This window comes from Rattus norvegicus, chromosome 4 (genome assembly GCF_021556685.1).
Source record: "Rattus norvegicus strain SHRSP/BbbUtx chromosome 4, alternate assembly SHRSP_T2T, whole genome shotgun sequence".
Taxonomy (NCBI): Eukaryota; Metazoa; Chordata; class Mammalia; order Rodentia; family Muridae; genus Rattus; species Rattus norvegicus.
The window spans coordinates 160,162,801-160,177,572 of record NC_141537.1 but is presented as its reverse complement, the minus strand read 5'-3'; the positions used below and the strand labels follow the sequence as shown (position 1 = coordinate 160,177,572).

Genomic DNA, 14,772 nt, shown 5'->3' with positions numbered 1-14,772 from the left:
TTAAAGCCGAGGGGAGAGAGGAGGTAGGAGGGGAAGGGAGAGTGGCGGGGGTGGTGTTGCAAGAGCGGGACCGGAAGAGCCTGGGGAGCGGCGAGGGAGGAGGGAGGAGGGAACTAGAGGAGAGAGGAGAGGGCCAAGGTTCTTTAACGCTTTGTAGCCCGGGACCCAACAGCTTGGCGCCCCAAACCTACTTAACACCACTTAAGAGTTCGAGAATCCACAGAATTCCAGTTCGGACTCCTCTGTTTTTTAAGTGGGTGAACTTAGACTGGTGGACTAACCCCTCCAAGCCTGTTGTCAAATTCACCGAATGAAGACAAACTACCGATCTCATGGGTATGGAGGGAGGGCAGTATCTGATGCACTCTGTTCCTTAGCGCTCTCTGTCCCTCTAGAGTTCCCTCTAATCTCACTGTCTTGGAAGTTTACCCAGGCAACCCAAACCGGGAGGGAAACCAAATGTACTTTTGTACCCTGCCTGGGCTCTGATCCTCGGTCCCTCCCACTGACTCTCATCTTGTCTCTTCCAGACAGATACCCCAGCTACCCACCACGGCTTGCCCACCAACGGTGGGAGTGGGGTGCAGGTGTCAGACAACCCCCCTTCTAAGCCTTGGTTGTCTCCTCAGCTATTAGTTTGGAGTAAAAATGCCTTCTCTGACATAGGGAAAGAGAAGCCTTGAGGATTCGGGAAGCCATATCTGTAAATGCTTCAGGTTTCAAAGGGTTCGTTCCCAGGGCCCCTTTCCCAAACATACAGTTTTGTCTTGTTTGAAATTGGGGTTCATTTAGGCCAAGCCGGCTGGTCTCAAACTCACTCTCTAGAGGAGGCTGGTCTTGTACTTCTGATCCTCTCACCTCCTACATGCTGAGATTACAGGTGTGCACCACCACGCAAGCTCTAGATATTCTGATGCATCCATTCGGACTGACCCCAAAGATTATACCACATTCAGGGGTGAGAAAGAAGTCACAGAACTATGCATGCTGGGAGGCAGAGCTCTGGAGAATCAGGATTCCTGGCTCCTGTTGGAAGGCCCCACTGTTCTCTCTGCCCTTCTGAGTAAGACCTTACCTTCTGATAGCCATCCTTTACAAGGGATGGATACCTCCTGCCACCCCCATTCGGGTGGGTCTTCTCCCAAGGGAACCCTATAACACCGGGACACCACTCACTCAAGTGCCCTTGAGAGTCAGTGACCTTTATGCGAGCCAGTTCATCCAGCCCAAGGTCCTTTAGCAGCTGAGACTTTGAGACAGGGAGGGAAAACCAAGAAATAGGGGGTCGAGGGTTTGAGGACTTGGAAACAGAGCTCCTGGCCCTTCCCTGTGAGCTACTGCTGACCTCCAACCTCCAGGACCCCAACCCTGATGTTTCCTCTCCTCTGTTACCCCAAAGGTGAAGCTTCTGAAGACCAGCTGGAGGTGGTGCTGGGGGCCCACTTCTCTCCATCAGACTGCATCAATGGGAGCAGGCCTGGAGAAATAAATGGTGGGGAGTGGAGGTGGGGCTTGGGATGTAGTTCAGTTGTAGACTGCTTCCCCAGCATAAAGGAGGCTCTCATCCCCAGCACACACACACACACAGACATACACAGAAACACACATACATACACATAAATACACATACACACAGACATACACACACAGACACACACAGACACACACAGACACACACATATACACACATACAGACACATACACAATATACACACAGACACACACACACATACACACACAGACACACACATACACACATACACACATACAGACATATACACGATATACACACAGACACACAGACACACACATACATACACACACAGACACAGACACACGCATACACACATATACACACACATACAGACACACACATACATACACACACAGACACAGACAACACAGACACACACACATAAGCACACACACACAGACATATACATACATACACAGAGACAAACACATACACACACACCACACACACACTAAAATAGACAAGAAACACACAGCTCCCAGAGCTGGTTCAGTGGTTAGATTCAAGTGTTTGCCACATGTTAAGTATCCACAATATCAACAATTTGTAAATAACAAATAACGACTTCGAGGTCCCATGTTTAATATCACGAGGAACTTTTAATGGCCTATGAAAACTGCCAAAGCCATTATTACTCAGAGACTGGCACAAAGGGGGAATTTCCTTCAGGGCTTTGGATAAACGCTGGTTTTTCTTAGCACCTTTGAAGCATTGAGACAACACGGTACTAATGTGCTCCATAAAACTTGGTTTAAGAGAAGACGGTAAAAACAGGTGAATCTGAGGATGTGAAAAGCCAGCTAGTTTTACAGAGGAGATAGAAATAATAAGACTATGGGGGTGGAAAAGGCAACCACTGGGCTGGAGAGATGGCTCAGCAGGTAAAAATACTTGCTGCTCTCGCAAAGGTTCCGGGTTGGGCTCCCAGCACCCACATGGCAGCTTATAACTGTCACTAATTCCAGTTCCAAGGGATCAGACACCCTCTCCTGGCCTTAGGGATGCATGTGGTACACAGAGACACATGCAGGCTAAACAGCCATACATATGAAATAAAAATAGTAAATCTTAAAATGAAAAAATAACAGAAAAGATGGTGTTTGGTTTCGGACCTGGGACTGAGGCATATACTTTACACACCAAAGCAGAGCCGGCTTCCCCAGCATCCCTCTGTCCCTACCTGGCATACCCCGCCCCCAACCCTAAACTTTCCAGCCCAGGACCTGGGCTGCTCTTCCCCCAGAGGCTCCTCCCTATATAATCCAGACATTTTGGACTCTCTTCCTCCCCCTCCTCCCCCTCCCCCTCCCCTTCCCCCTCCCCCTCCTGTTCTTCTTCTCCCTGTGCACATGCCCCCTCTTTCTCTCTTCCTCCCCTTCCTCCCCTTTCCCCACAGCAACTTCTCTGGTCTTGTTCCTTAGGTCCAGAGAACTGACCTGCCCAAGTGCAGTTTCCTAACAAACCTGCCTTTAATATAGTCCAACCTGGCTTGAACTGGCTCATTTCACCAATGGCAGAGAAATAACCTGGAGAAATGGCTCTGTGGTTAAGAGCACTCGTTCTTGCAGAAGACCCAGGCTTTTTAGTTCCCAGAACCCACACAGTGGCTCAGTTCAAGGGGATCCAGATCCCTCTTCTTACTTCTGTGGGCACCAGGCGTTCATGTGGTGCACATACATACATTCGTGCAAAACAAGTATAAAAGTTTTTGAACATACCCTCCCCCAAAAAAGAACTAACAACAACAAGAAGAAAGAAAAATTCTACTTTCTTAAGAAAAAAGAAAAAGAAAAGAATGTGGCACTGGGTAGAACGGGGGCCAGAGCTGGTGGTTGGAGAAAGCAGATCAAAGGATGAAGGAAAGAGTTCCAGATAACAGCCACCCTCCCAGTGGTGGGTGGATGCCTCACACGCACAGGTACCTAACGTCATGCAGAATCCAAAGGGCATGGGCTCCAAGTCCCTGTGACGTTGGCCCTGGCTACAGTCCCGAAATTCAATGCCCTGTCTTACACAGAGGCTAGGTGAATCAGTGATACCAGGCCAGTTCTATGACAGTTACAACCCAAGCAAGTCACTTCATCTGCTAAGCCAGATAAGGAAAATGGGGAGGAGTGAAGTGCTCTATCGCTCTGATCCCCAGTCCCAGGAGTGGTCTTCAGGAGAGAAGTAAGGTGAGGACAGACCCTAGGGAGGGACTACAGGTGCATAAGGGGAACCTGGAGCTCAGGGGAAGGGAAAGCTGACTGCAGTCTCCATAACACATCCAGCTTGGTCTCTGTCCAGCAGGCCTTCCCTTCCGTGCCATTGCAGACAGGGATGGGAGGGACAAGGCTGGGGCCAGGCAGAGAAGCCAGAGCAGCCACACCTGAGGCTGTGACAGGGACACTGTTGAAACAACACCATTTCCTAACATTTGCTTGAGTCTAGGAAAGGGAAGTCAAAGCCTTCAGGTCGCATGACCCGTGGCCTGCTCCTTCCCTCTTTCTACAAGATCCCCTTCTCCACATACCTTTGATCAAATAAAAATGACCAAACCTTTACTACACTATAGCACTCAGGAGGCAGAGATAGGTAGATCTCTGTGAGTTCTGAGTTCAAGGCCAGCAAGGTCTACCTAGGAGTTCCCTGAAGGGGGAAAAAAAGCCCCACTTCTCCTCTGCCTCCTAAGGATGATGAATGGGGAAAGAGAAACAGTCTTACTCCCCAAACACAGGGTCCCACTTCTGCATCCTTGGTCACATCCCTACAGTGGGCAGAGCAGGTGAGGGTTCCACCCAGACATTCCCCAGCTTCTTCTCTATTGGGTTGAAAGGGTTCCCTCTGCCCCTCTCACTGTGGATAAGACTACCCAAGGCTCTGACATACTGGAAGAACTGGTCAAGCCTCCTCCTCCTCCTCTTCCTCCTCCTCCTCCTTTTCCTCCTCCTCCTCCTTTTCCTCCTCCATCTCCATCTGGGCAGTGGTGGGGAGGAGGGTGGCAGAGGTCACATCACAGCAGGGTGGAGTCTGAAGAAGTCAATTCTTGTTGACACATACTGTGATACTTTGGGATGGCTGCCTGTCCCCTCCCTCTGCTCTAAGACTTTCCCCCAAAAATGTAGGCGGTGCCTCAGGGACTTGCATGCCCCTCCCTAGCTATTTCATGAGGCCCCATCCAGCTCTGCAGACGCTGTTTGATGGAACAAGCCTTTATTGAGTACCTGCCTACCCGTCCCAAGTGGGAGACTGGGCTAGACCGGAAGGATACAAAACAGAGCAAATCTCATCCCTGACCACACAAGGAGCTCAGTTTACCCAGGGAGGCAGACACAAAAGAATGTGAACATATAATACAGTACACTGTGGGGGTGAGGGGAGAGGGCGACAATTCTGGGGGAGACATAACAGGGTAACTGAGTTCACAAAAGAAATGGTGCCTTTGGGCAGGTTTCTAAGGGATGCATAGACTGTGTGTTCTGAGGGACAGTGAAAGAAGCTTCCAGGCTGAGGAAACAGAAAGAAGGAGACAACACCACAGAGGCACTGGGGTATGGTGTATCAAATGAGAGAGTCTTGAGAATGAGAGAGAACACCAGGCCTACCCTGGTCTGTCTTACTCTAGTCCCCACCCTGAGGAGTGAGGGGAGGGGAATTGCCAAAGAACTAACAAGGGGGCTTTTGGGTGGGGTTCCCCACCCAAGTTCAAGGAGAGGAGCAGACATCAGTGTCCCTGAAGGCAGTGAGGCCAGGCCAGCCTCTGGTCACGGGGGTAGGAGTGCGATGGCTGTTCTATTTGTTCCTTGGTCCTCTCCCAGGAAAGTTCCTTGTCAGAGCTCCAAGTCTGGCTGGGCTGATCCGAGGGAAGAGGGAACTTGTCTGTGCTTGTGTGGAAGGCAGTGTTCAGAAGCAGGGGCAGGGCAGCTCTGAGCAGATCGTTAGCCCCTGTCCTCTGGACGGCTTCCTGGGCCCCTTACTCAGCCTGTTCCCTCAGGCAGGCACACCACAGAGGGCTCGGCGGGGCCGCTGGGGAAGATGTGCTGAAGTGAGATATCCATCAGTTTACAAGGGAGCTCAGGGCTGGGTGAGAGGATCCTTCTCCTCTCTCAGAGCGCCGCCAGGGCACAGGCAGAACAGTCAGGCGCCGCAGAGTCCAGTGGAGGGGCACTGGGGCCTAGAGTAGCATAGGCAGGTGGAGGGGCTGTCAGGGCCAGGGGAGGGGTCATGCCCTGCTGGGGCAAAGAAGGTGGTGGGGATGTAGGGTGAGGACAGAAACGGGACGGGAAGGAGGAAGCTGGAGTGGAGGCCACCTCCCTGGCACCCCTGGCCCCTCGTCCTGGAGACCAGTACCGGCTCCGGAACCGGCGTAGCAGCATGAGAAGTGTGATGACCAGGAGGTCGAAGATGAGCTCCGCCATCTCCACCACAGAGAGCACGGACGAGCCAAACCACAGGCTCCACTGGCTGCCCAGGTTGGACAGGAGGCTGACCATCTGCGGGAGAAGGAAGTACCCATCCCCTTACCACACAGGCTCCCTTGCAGCTAGGGCCCACCTGGGACTCTAGCGCCTCCTGTCATGCAGGGGCAGCCCCAATCGACCCGTCATCACCCACAGTAAACAGTCATGAGACCAGCAGAAACCAGGGCAGGCCTCAAGGGCCTTCTTCCAGCCGTCTGCCGCACGTGCATGCCTCCCACCACTCACCTCATCCCCCAGATCCCCCCTTCAACTCTTCCCCCTTATCCCGAACCCCTCTTCCTTTTCCTTGTTTTCTGCTTCTGAGGCACAAACCCTTCTGACCCTTCAAGGTGACCCTTTGTCTTCCCTCACAGCTATGCTGCCAAGCTCCCAGGAGGTCACAGGCTTCCTGACTAAGGCAGACCATACCGTGACAGAAGGAGACTCCGAATTAGTTTTATAGTTCAGCTCCTTGAAGAAGATGTTGAGCTTTGCAACTCCGTTTCTTTGGGCAAGGGGAGAGAGTGGGAAGAAGTGGTAGGGTTAACACCACCTACAGGCCCTCTCCCCAATATCTCCACCAGAACCCCTTCACAGAACTCCTTTCCCCACCAGGGTCCTGCCCAGGAGCTCAGATGCAGGCCTGACCTTTTGTTGTTAATAGTGTAATTGTTCTGCAAGGACAGCATCTCGAAGATCCAATCCTGGTAGGGGAGTGGGGAGGAGAGCGGTCAAGGGGGTCACCTCTGTATCCCTCATGTTTACAGGGATGGGTAATATCAGTCAACTATACCAACATGTATGATACTCAGAGGACCACTGTGTTATGTCCACTTGTGCGTGTGTGCGACTATGTCCATGTGAACATCCGCCCCTCCCCTCCCTTCCCGTCCCTACTTCACCTGGGACTTCACAGATGGCCACCGTGAGTAGCCGGCAGAGAGTTTGTAGTTGATCACACTGCAGACAGATCAAAGTGCCCAGTTACGGAGTGGGAATCTCCCAGCTACCTTCACTCTACCAGGTTAAGCAGCTGCTGCAAGGCCCACCCCCAGAGAAAGGGCCTTACCTACAAGGCTTCCGACACTTGGAGAAACAGCCCAGGCTGTCCAAGGAGAAGGCGCCCTGCAGTTTATAATAGCAATAGCCTGTGGGTGTAGAGAAGCGCCTGTTTTCTGAGGGCATTTCCACCTTTTCCACAAGCAAGGTCTTACACGCTGCCTGGGCACCCACTTTACAAGAGCATTTCAATGGTGCCTTGGGAGTGGCAACCACAACAAAATTGTTCAAGGAAGCTGGGGGTCAGGAACACCCACAGAGATGTGTCCAAAAGGCACAAAAGTTAAGTCAGAAAAAAAAATGGGAACAATGGTTGCATAATAAAGGGGTTAAACCACAATGAGATACCATTGTACACTCACTAGGAAAGCTATTAAAGACAAAACAAAAACAAAACCGCCAACAAGGACCACTGGGGCCCAACAAGGACCACTAGGGCCATCATTTAATATGGGATGCTACAGCTGGGCTGGAGAGATGGCTCAGTGGTTAAGAGCACTGACTGCTCTTTCAGGGGTCCTGAGTTCAAATCCCAGCAACCACATGGAGGCTCACAACAGCTACAGTATGCTTATAATAAATTAATAAATATTTTAAAAAAAGATGCTACAGTCACCCCCAAAGTATGACGGTGCCTCAGAAGGGTTGAGCAGTCCAGCTCCACACGAGGACATGTATACGAATGTGCACATTAGTCACCAAACTACAAAGTAGAAGCACCCAGATACCCATCAACAGGGTACGTGAATAAAACATGTAGAACGGAGCCAGGTGTGGCAGTGCACAATGGCAATCCCAGCACTCACGAGCCCCAGGCAGGAGGATTGCTGTTAAGTCTGAAGCCAGCCTGGGCTACAGTGTGAGATTCTGCCTCAACAAACGGAAGTGTTACGACTACACAGCAGGATACTGCTCAGTCATAACAAGGGAGAAAGTGTCGCCGTGTTATTACATGGATGGACCCTGGAAACACTGTTAAGTTAAAGGAGCCAGGAGCAGAGGCCATCGGTTCATGACTCCGTCTACGTGGACCGTTCAGCACAGGGACTAGTGAGTGGTCGCCCAGCAGCTGGCAGTGGGGGTCGGGAAACTCAGGGGACTGCTCACAGGTGCAAAGTGTCTTTGGGAAGTAATTTATAAAATCCTCAAAGAGAAGGTGACTGTGAGACCAGAATAAGAGCCCAACGCCAACTACAATTATATTTAACTAAAACCGTACAGTTTGAGTGAGTGAAGTTTGTAAGATCCAAACCATCTCAGTAAGAAAAGGAGAAGAGAGGGCTCAGGGGGTCTAACGGCATTCGGGAGCTACAAGAAAAATAAAAAAATAATATTTTATTATAGTGTAGGTGTGTGCATGGAAATGTGTGTATGTGTGTGAGAGAGAGACAGAGAGAGAGAGAGACAGAAACAGAGACAGAGACAGACAGACAGACAGACAGACAGAGAGACTGGGGAGGTGCTGTGGTACACACAAGTCCTCCATGTCTGACCCAGCGCTCTACCCACCATGCTGGGACTTAGTAGGAAGCAGCCTAGCATCTTGCTGTCTCTGGGGAAGAAGACTGAGGAAGGCTACCAAGCTTCTGTTAGCTCAGTCTATCTCCCTCACCTGCACAGTTTCTCTCAGATTTCTCTAAGCCACAAGAACTCAGAAAGAAGGCCGGGCATGGTGGCCCACGCTTCTAATCCCAGCATTTGGAAGTCAGAGGCAGGAGGATCTCTGTGAGTTTGAGGCAAGCCTGGTCTACATAGTGAGTTCCGAGGCAGCCAGAGCCATGCAGTGAGACCCTGTTTGAGTAAATAAATGCTTATAAAAAAGAACTTAGACTTGTTGAAAAGCAGGGAGGAGAAGAGCTCCCCCAATGTCCTGTCTCTCCTCCCCTTCAGGATTCTGTATGTCCATCCAAGAAAGAAGGGGACACCAAGTGGCCTCTGAGTTCCCTCCAGTTCTGACATTCTGTGATCCTCCAAGGCTGGGGACAGGAGTCAGGGAGCTGTAGGGTGTAGGCAGGGGCAACAGAAGGGAGGCAGGGGCAGGGGGCTGTAGGCAAAAAGCAGGAGGAAAGAGGCAAGAGGAAGCAGGCAGGGGGCAGAAGGCGGGAGACAGGGGGCAAGAGGCAGGAGACAGAGGGCAGGAGGCAGGGGGCAGAGGGCAGTGGGCAAGAGGCAGGAGGCAGGAGAAGGGAAGGAGACAGGGGGAAGGAAGGAGGAGTTGTCCTGACAAAAGCAGTGACAGGACAAGGACTGTCAGAGTGGACCAAGTAAGAAAGGAGGCAGATACCACAGACTGATGGGACCGGGGCGGAGGTGACACAACTCCACAGTGGTCTTTCTGTGTCCACTGCGTCTGGTGCCTTGCCCCCTCAGCAGTGGCCCACTTCCTCCCTCTCTCACCCAGCTAGAGAGTGGAGTGTGTAAACTCCTGGGAGGAGGGGTCTGAGACAGTCTGTGCAGACGGAACCTGCAGCCCCACAGCTTCCTGTTAGGATATTTTTCTCCCAGCATCCTAGGATAGCTGTGCCTCAGCAGAAAGGAAAAGGGTGTGTTCAAGACAATGGCCGGATAAGCAGGCTGTGCCAGGGCTCTCCAACTTGTCCTGTTGTGCCTTGCTCCAGGTAAAAACATTTTCTAACTTTTGATTTACAAACTGAATCCCTGGGGGAAGAGATGATAGTTCAGGGGGTAAAGCTCCTGAGCTTGAACAGAGCCCAACCTGTGACTCACGTGGCACAAGCACAGATATCACACACACACACACACACACACACACACACACACACACACACACACACACACACTTCCTTCCTTCTGTGCTGTAGGTTATTTTTTTTTCTTTTTTCTTTTTTTCGGAGCTGGGGACCGAACCCAGGGCCTTGCGCTTGCTAGGCAAGTGCTCTACCGCTGAGCTAAATCCCCAACCCCTGTAGGTTATTTTTAAGCTGGACAATTCCTTCACTAATGCACAAAAGTCAAAGACAGGAAGGGAAGGATCGGGGAAACTGAGGCAAGGACTAAGGGGAAGAAAAGCAAGCAGAGACTGGCTGGAGACTGGGCCAGGTGGGAGTGAGCCGTCCCAGACAAGGCCTCTGGGAGCCAGCACCTAGGGAAAAGGAGGTGAGCTCCAGACAGCATAGGGGCTCCCTGGCTCACCCCAGGAGCTCTGCTTTCGGTAGTCACAGAACTCAACTCCCTTGGGCTTAGGGTAGAAGATGTAGGCACAGCCACACTTCTTGATCATGTTCTCCTGGAAGCAGGAGTGAATGCACACCTGGAGGAGAGGGGAGAAGCAAGAGGCTTCAGGCCCGGCCCAACCCCACCCTCCTCACCAGGACACATCACGGCCCTTTCTACCACTCCCAACCTACTTCCCCTCCATCCCTCCACCCAGCTGACTGATGTGCAGTTCCAGGAATGGCTGTGACGGATTCTGTGTACCTGCTGTGTATACTTGGAAGGGTAAAGGTTCTTGACCGGGACATCGCTACCATTCTCAGTACAGTCGCCGTAATTTCCTCCGAGGCTGTCCAGGGCTTCCTGTGAACCATTGTGCATCAAGAGATCACATGCGAGGTGGGCAGAGGGAATGACTCAGGCTTCACCTTGAGTTTTCCCTCATTCCCAAGTTCAAACTCGAACCCTGCAAGCAATCCATCAGTCTCCCCATCTCAAAGCATGTTCCAGCACCCCAAACACTCCTCCTTGTACCACTTTCAAGGCCTTGCATGGGTTTAGAGAACCCTCTGAAATCCTAAGGACATCCTGAACCCCTCTTAGCCCTGAGTTCTTCTCAAAGCTTTGCTTCCCAGGGGCCCCTTGGCTAGCCCCTCTCTCTGGTTCTACTCCCAAAGACCTCCCTTCAGTCTCCTGCTGCCAAATCTACCTCCCATTTCCCAAGTCTTCCTCTCCCTCCACTGGGGTTCTCCTCCCAGGTTCCCAATCAGAATGTCCTTGCCTTTCTCATACTGATGGAGGTCTCCACGCCAGGCCTCAAGTTGAAGCCACCATCATCCATAAAGGCAGGCTCATCCTGACCATGCACCATCACCCTGGCCCCCGTCACTGTGGACAGCAGGGGGATGAAGTCATTCTGCTCTGTGCGCAGTGTCAGGGACAAACCTGGGGATGCAGCAGGAGAAGAGTTCAGAATGGAGATCCACCCTCTCACCCTTGCAGAGCCCTCCATCTCCTGATAGAACAAGGCCAGCGAACCCCTCAGACCTGGCAACCTGGAGCTGGTTTTTGGGCTAGCTTAAAGGATAGAATGCCTTCCATGCCTAGAATGGGCTATGGGGGGAGTTTGGAGGAGAAAGGACAGGGCAGACCCTTCCACGATAGCAAGCGGCATACCAAGGTGAGACCCAGAAGACACCCAGCATCTCTAGAATGTAAGGCTGAGGTAAGGAAGGGCAGGTGAGGCAGGTCAGCGGGAAGGGCATCATGGGGACAGGAGCTGCTCACCATTGTTGACTCCAGGCATGGAGGACATCCAGAGATTGGAGTTGTTCTTGTCATTGAAAGTGTAGCAGTTCCCGTACATGGGGTGGTGGAACTTGGAATAATTCCTTAGTAGGCAAGGGAACCAGGATAACAGGATCAGAGAGGGATGTAGAGGAGTTCAGCGGAGCATGAGGTGAGGCCGAGGAGATTCCCCTCCAGGCCTCAGGAGCCTCAGTTTCCTGTCACCTCCAATGTGTCCGCAGCACCGGGAGGTAGGCCTGTGCTCGCTCCTTTGTCCCTCCAGCCGAACAGTCCCATTCTACATCATACAGGACCACACAGACAGTGATGGCACGCCTGGGGTTTACATACGTGATCTTGTGTGTTACAAGTCTACTTTATCTTTTTCTAGAAGAACGAAACCCTTCTAAGCTCTGTTTTTAAGATCCACCCATGATGCCCCATTGGGTCCACTGACACCACCTGCTATGCACCCTCCATGATGAGCCTCCTCCGCACTGCGCCCTTCTTTCCCAGTCATTGGGGATCCCAAGGCCACAGGTGAAGGTGGGCTTGGGGTTGAGAGCTGTTAGACCGGCTTCTTCTCCTCGACCTCACTGCTCGCTCACTTGTGTCCTGTAATGTCATATTAAGACTCGGGCAATGCTCCTAACCATTCAGCATCGAAATCTTGGCTCTTGATGCACAGATGAAGGGAATGGAGAAATGGAGGAAGTCAGAGTTGGTGGAGGGAACGAAAGCCACAGTGAGCATGGGGCCGAAGGGAAGAAGTTCAGAGCACAGGGCAGGACTGAAGCCAAGCGTTCCCCATAGGCCTCTGTGCAGCAGATTAACAAGTCCGGTGATAACAGCCAGTCTCTGACAGGCTTGGGAACCACAGCCATGCAACCGCAGCAGACAGACAGATTGGCAGCAAATCATAGGTTCTAAGAGCCACGTGGGGAGTGGGGACCTGTGTTCTACTTCCTGCCATGTGGGAGATGGCAGTGGGAACCAACCCTGGACAGGAGGCTCTGTCCTGTGACCAGTAGAAGAGTGGGAGGGGACAATGACCACAGGTGGGTGTGGCTCTGAACGAGCCCCATCTCCCAGGTCATTCACTTCCTCTCTGAAACAAGGAGAGCAAATCCAGAAGCTCCAGGACAGTCTGCTGGCTTTGAAAACCAAAGGCAGGCTCAGGACGAGGGACACTGCGGCTCATGTTAGGCTGTCAGAAAGCCAGCATTTCCAGAGATGATCTGGATGTAAAGAGGAGAGGTCTACCTTATAGGGTCACTGATCCCCACTCACTGGAGGGGGAAAGGCACAATGTAGTGGATTCCCACCATGATGGATGGTGTGTAGCGGGGAAGTCAGTGGGTCCGACGGAGCATCAAGAATGGGTCTAGAGGGCTGGAGAGATGGCTCAGCGGTTAAGAGCACCGACTGCTCTTCCAGAGGTCTTGAGTTCAATTCCCAGCAACCACATGGTGGCTCACAACCATCTGTAAAGAGATCTGATGCCCTCTTCTGGTGCGTCTGAAGACAGCTACAGTGTGCTTATATACAATAAATGAATAAATCTTAAAAAAAAAAAGAATGGGTCTAGAATACAGAGCTTAGCTTTGTATTTTAGAAGATAAGATCTATAACACACAAGATCACGTATGTATATAAAATGTAAACTTTGTAAATGCACGTACAGGGAAATGTACATTGAACACATTAGTACAGTGTCCATTGAGAAACCAAATCATGTGATAGTTAAGAGTAAAGCCTTGGGCCAGCAAGATGGCTCAGCAGGTAAAGGTGCTTGCTGCCAAGACTGACAACCTGAGTTCAATTCCCCAGGACCCACATTGTGGAAGGACAGAACTGACTTCCACAGGTCCTCTGACCTCTACAAGTACATCACAGCATGTATGTGTATACGTGTGTGTGTGTGTGTGTGTGTGTGTGTGTGTGTGTGTGCGTGTGCGTGCGCAGAAATGTAACAAACAAAAGGCCTCATCTAGAAATGGCGATGCCCTCTTGTAATCTCGCACTTGGAAGGTCGACACGAGAGCATTGTTGCCAGTCTACTTGGGGCTACAGGTTACATAGTAAGTTCCACATTGGCCTGGGATAAGAGCAAGACCTCGCCCCCCACCCCACCCCAAAAGAAGGCTCTAGAATTCAACTCCTTAGAGTAAATGCTAACTGTAGCAAATACTGGCGAAAAAGCCGAACAAGTTTTGTACTCTCCTCCTCTGTCAAACGAAGATTCCAGAAGCAGGTAGGATAGAGACCTGAGGTCTAAGCCAAAGTGCCAGTACTTAGTGAACTGCGCTGGCTTCCCACTAGGGTGGTAGTGATTGCTTCTATTGCCTAATAGGAAAGAGGCAGCGGGACGGGAGGGAAGGCTCAGCTGGTAAAGGTGTTTGCCACCAAACTTGCCGCCCTGCGGTTGAGAAAACCGACTCCTGAAAATTGGCCTCTGCCCCTTCACAGGCACAAATACAAACAAGTACAGGTGATTCTGTCAGCTTGCTTGTTTGTTTTGGATGGTAGACAAGGACAGGCAGAGGATGTGGAGAACTTAGATCCCTCAGGGTTGCTGCTGGGGATATAAAGGCCTGAATCCCCAGGCAAAGTCCAGCAGCTTCCCAACGCTGGGTGAGCCAGCATGCACTCCAGGTGCATTCCAAGCGAAACGAAAACATTGCCAGTCTAAAGCCTCACTCCGGGACATCCACATCAGTGTCCTTCATAAAGGCCAAAGGGTAGGCATGCTCCACATCGGGAAGGTGTCTCATACAAGACAACACAGTATTGCTCAGACGTGAGTTCTGACACGTGCTATAGCATAGACAAACCTGGAAAACATGCTAAGTGAAAGACGCCATCAATCACAAAAGATGCCATATATATACACAAACACATATGTACATATATGTATGTGTGTGTATATATATTATATATATTATATATGATATATACATATTCACCCCAGAACCTAATAAATGCTAGACAATCAATCTACCACCAAACTACATCCCTAGCCCTGCGTGAAATCCCCACAGAGAACAGTCCATTGAGACAAGAAGAAAGCAGATGAGTGGTTCCCAGGGCTTGAAAGGGATGGAATAGGGAACTGCTAACAAGTAGACGGGTTCCTTGGGGGTGGGTGAGGAAAATGTTCTAAAATTGGATAATGACGGTAGTTGCACAACTCCAAAATATTTAAAAACCACTAAATTGTACATATGAAAGGGAAGACTTTTACTACGGGTTATTAAGGAGAAGATTACGTCTGAAGAC

The 14,772-nt window shown here is 51.1% G+C and overlaps 1 protein-coding gene across 1 annotated transcript in view; it reads right to left on the bottom strand.

Moving 5' to 3' along the window:
• Positions 1-4,709: 4,709 nt before the first annotated feature.
• Scnn1a (sodium channel epithelial 1 subunit alpha) overlaps positions 4,710-14,772 on the bottom strand; it is a 23,206-nt gene continuing 13,143 nt past the window's right edge. The window contains 9 exon segments of the mRNA NM_031548.2: positions 4,710-6,006; positions 6,403-6,478; positions 6,622-6,677; positions 6,876-6,933; positions 7,043-7,121; positions 10,186-10,303; positions 10,471-10,569; positions 10,988-11,151; positions 11,494-11,597. Coding sequence (NP_113736.1) covers positions 5,620-6,006; positions 6,403-6,478; positions 6,622-6,677; positions 6,876-6,933; positions 7,043-7,121; positions 10,186-10,303; positions 10,471-10,569; positions 10,988-11,151; positions 11,494-11,597 — 1,141 coding nt within the window. The 3' untranslated portion in view covers positions 4,710-5,619.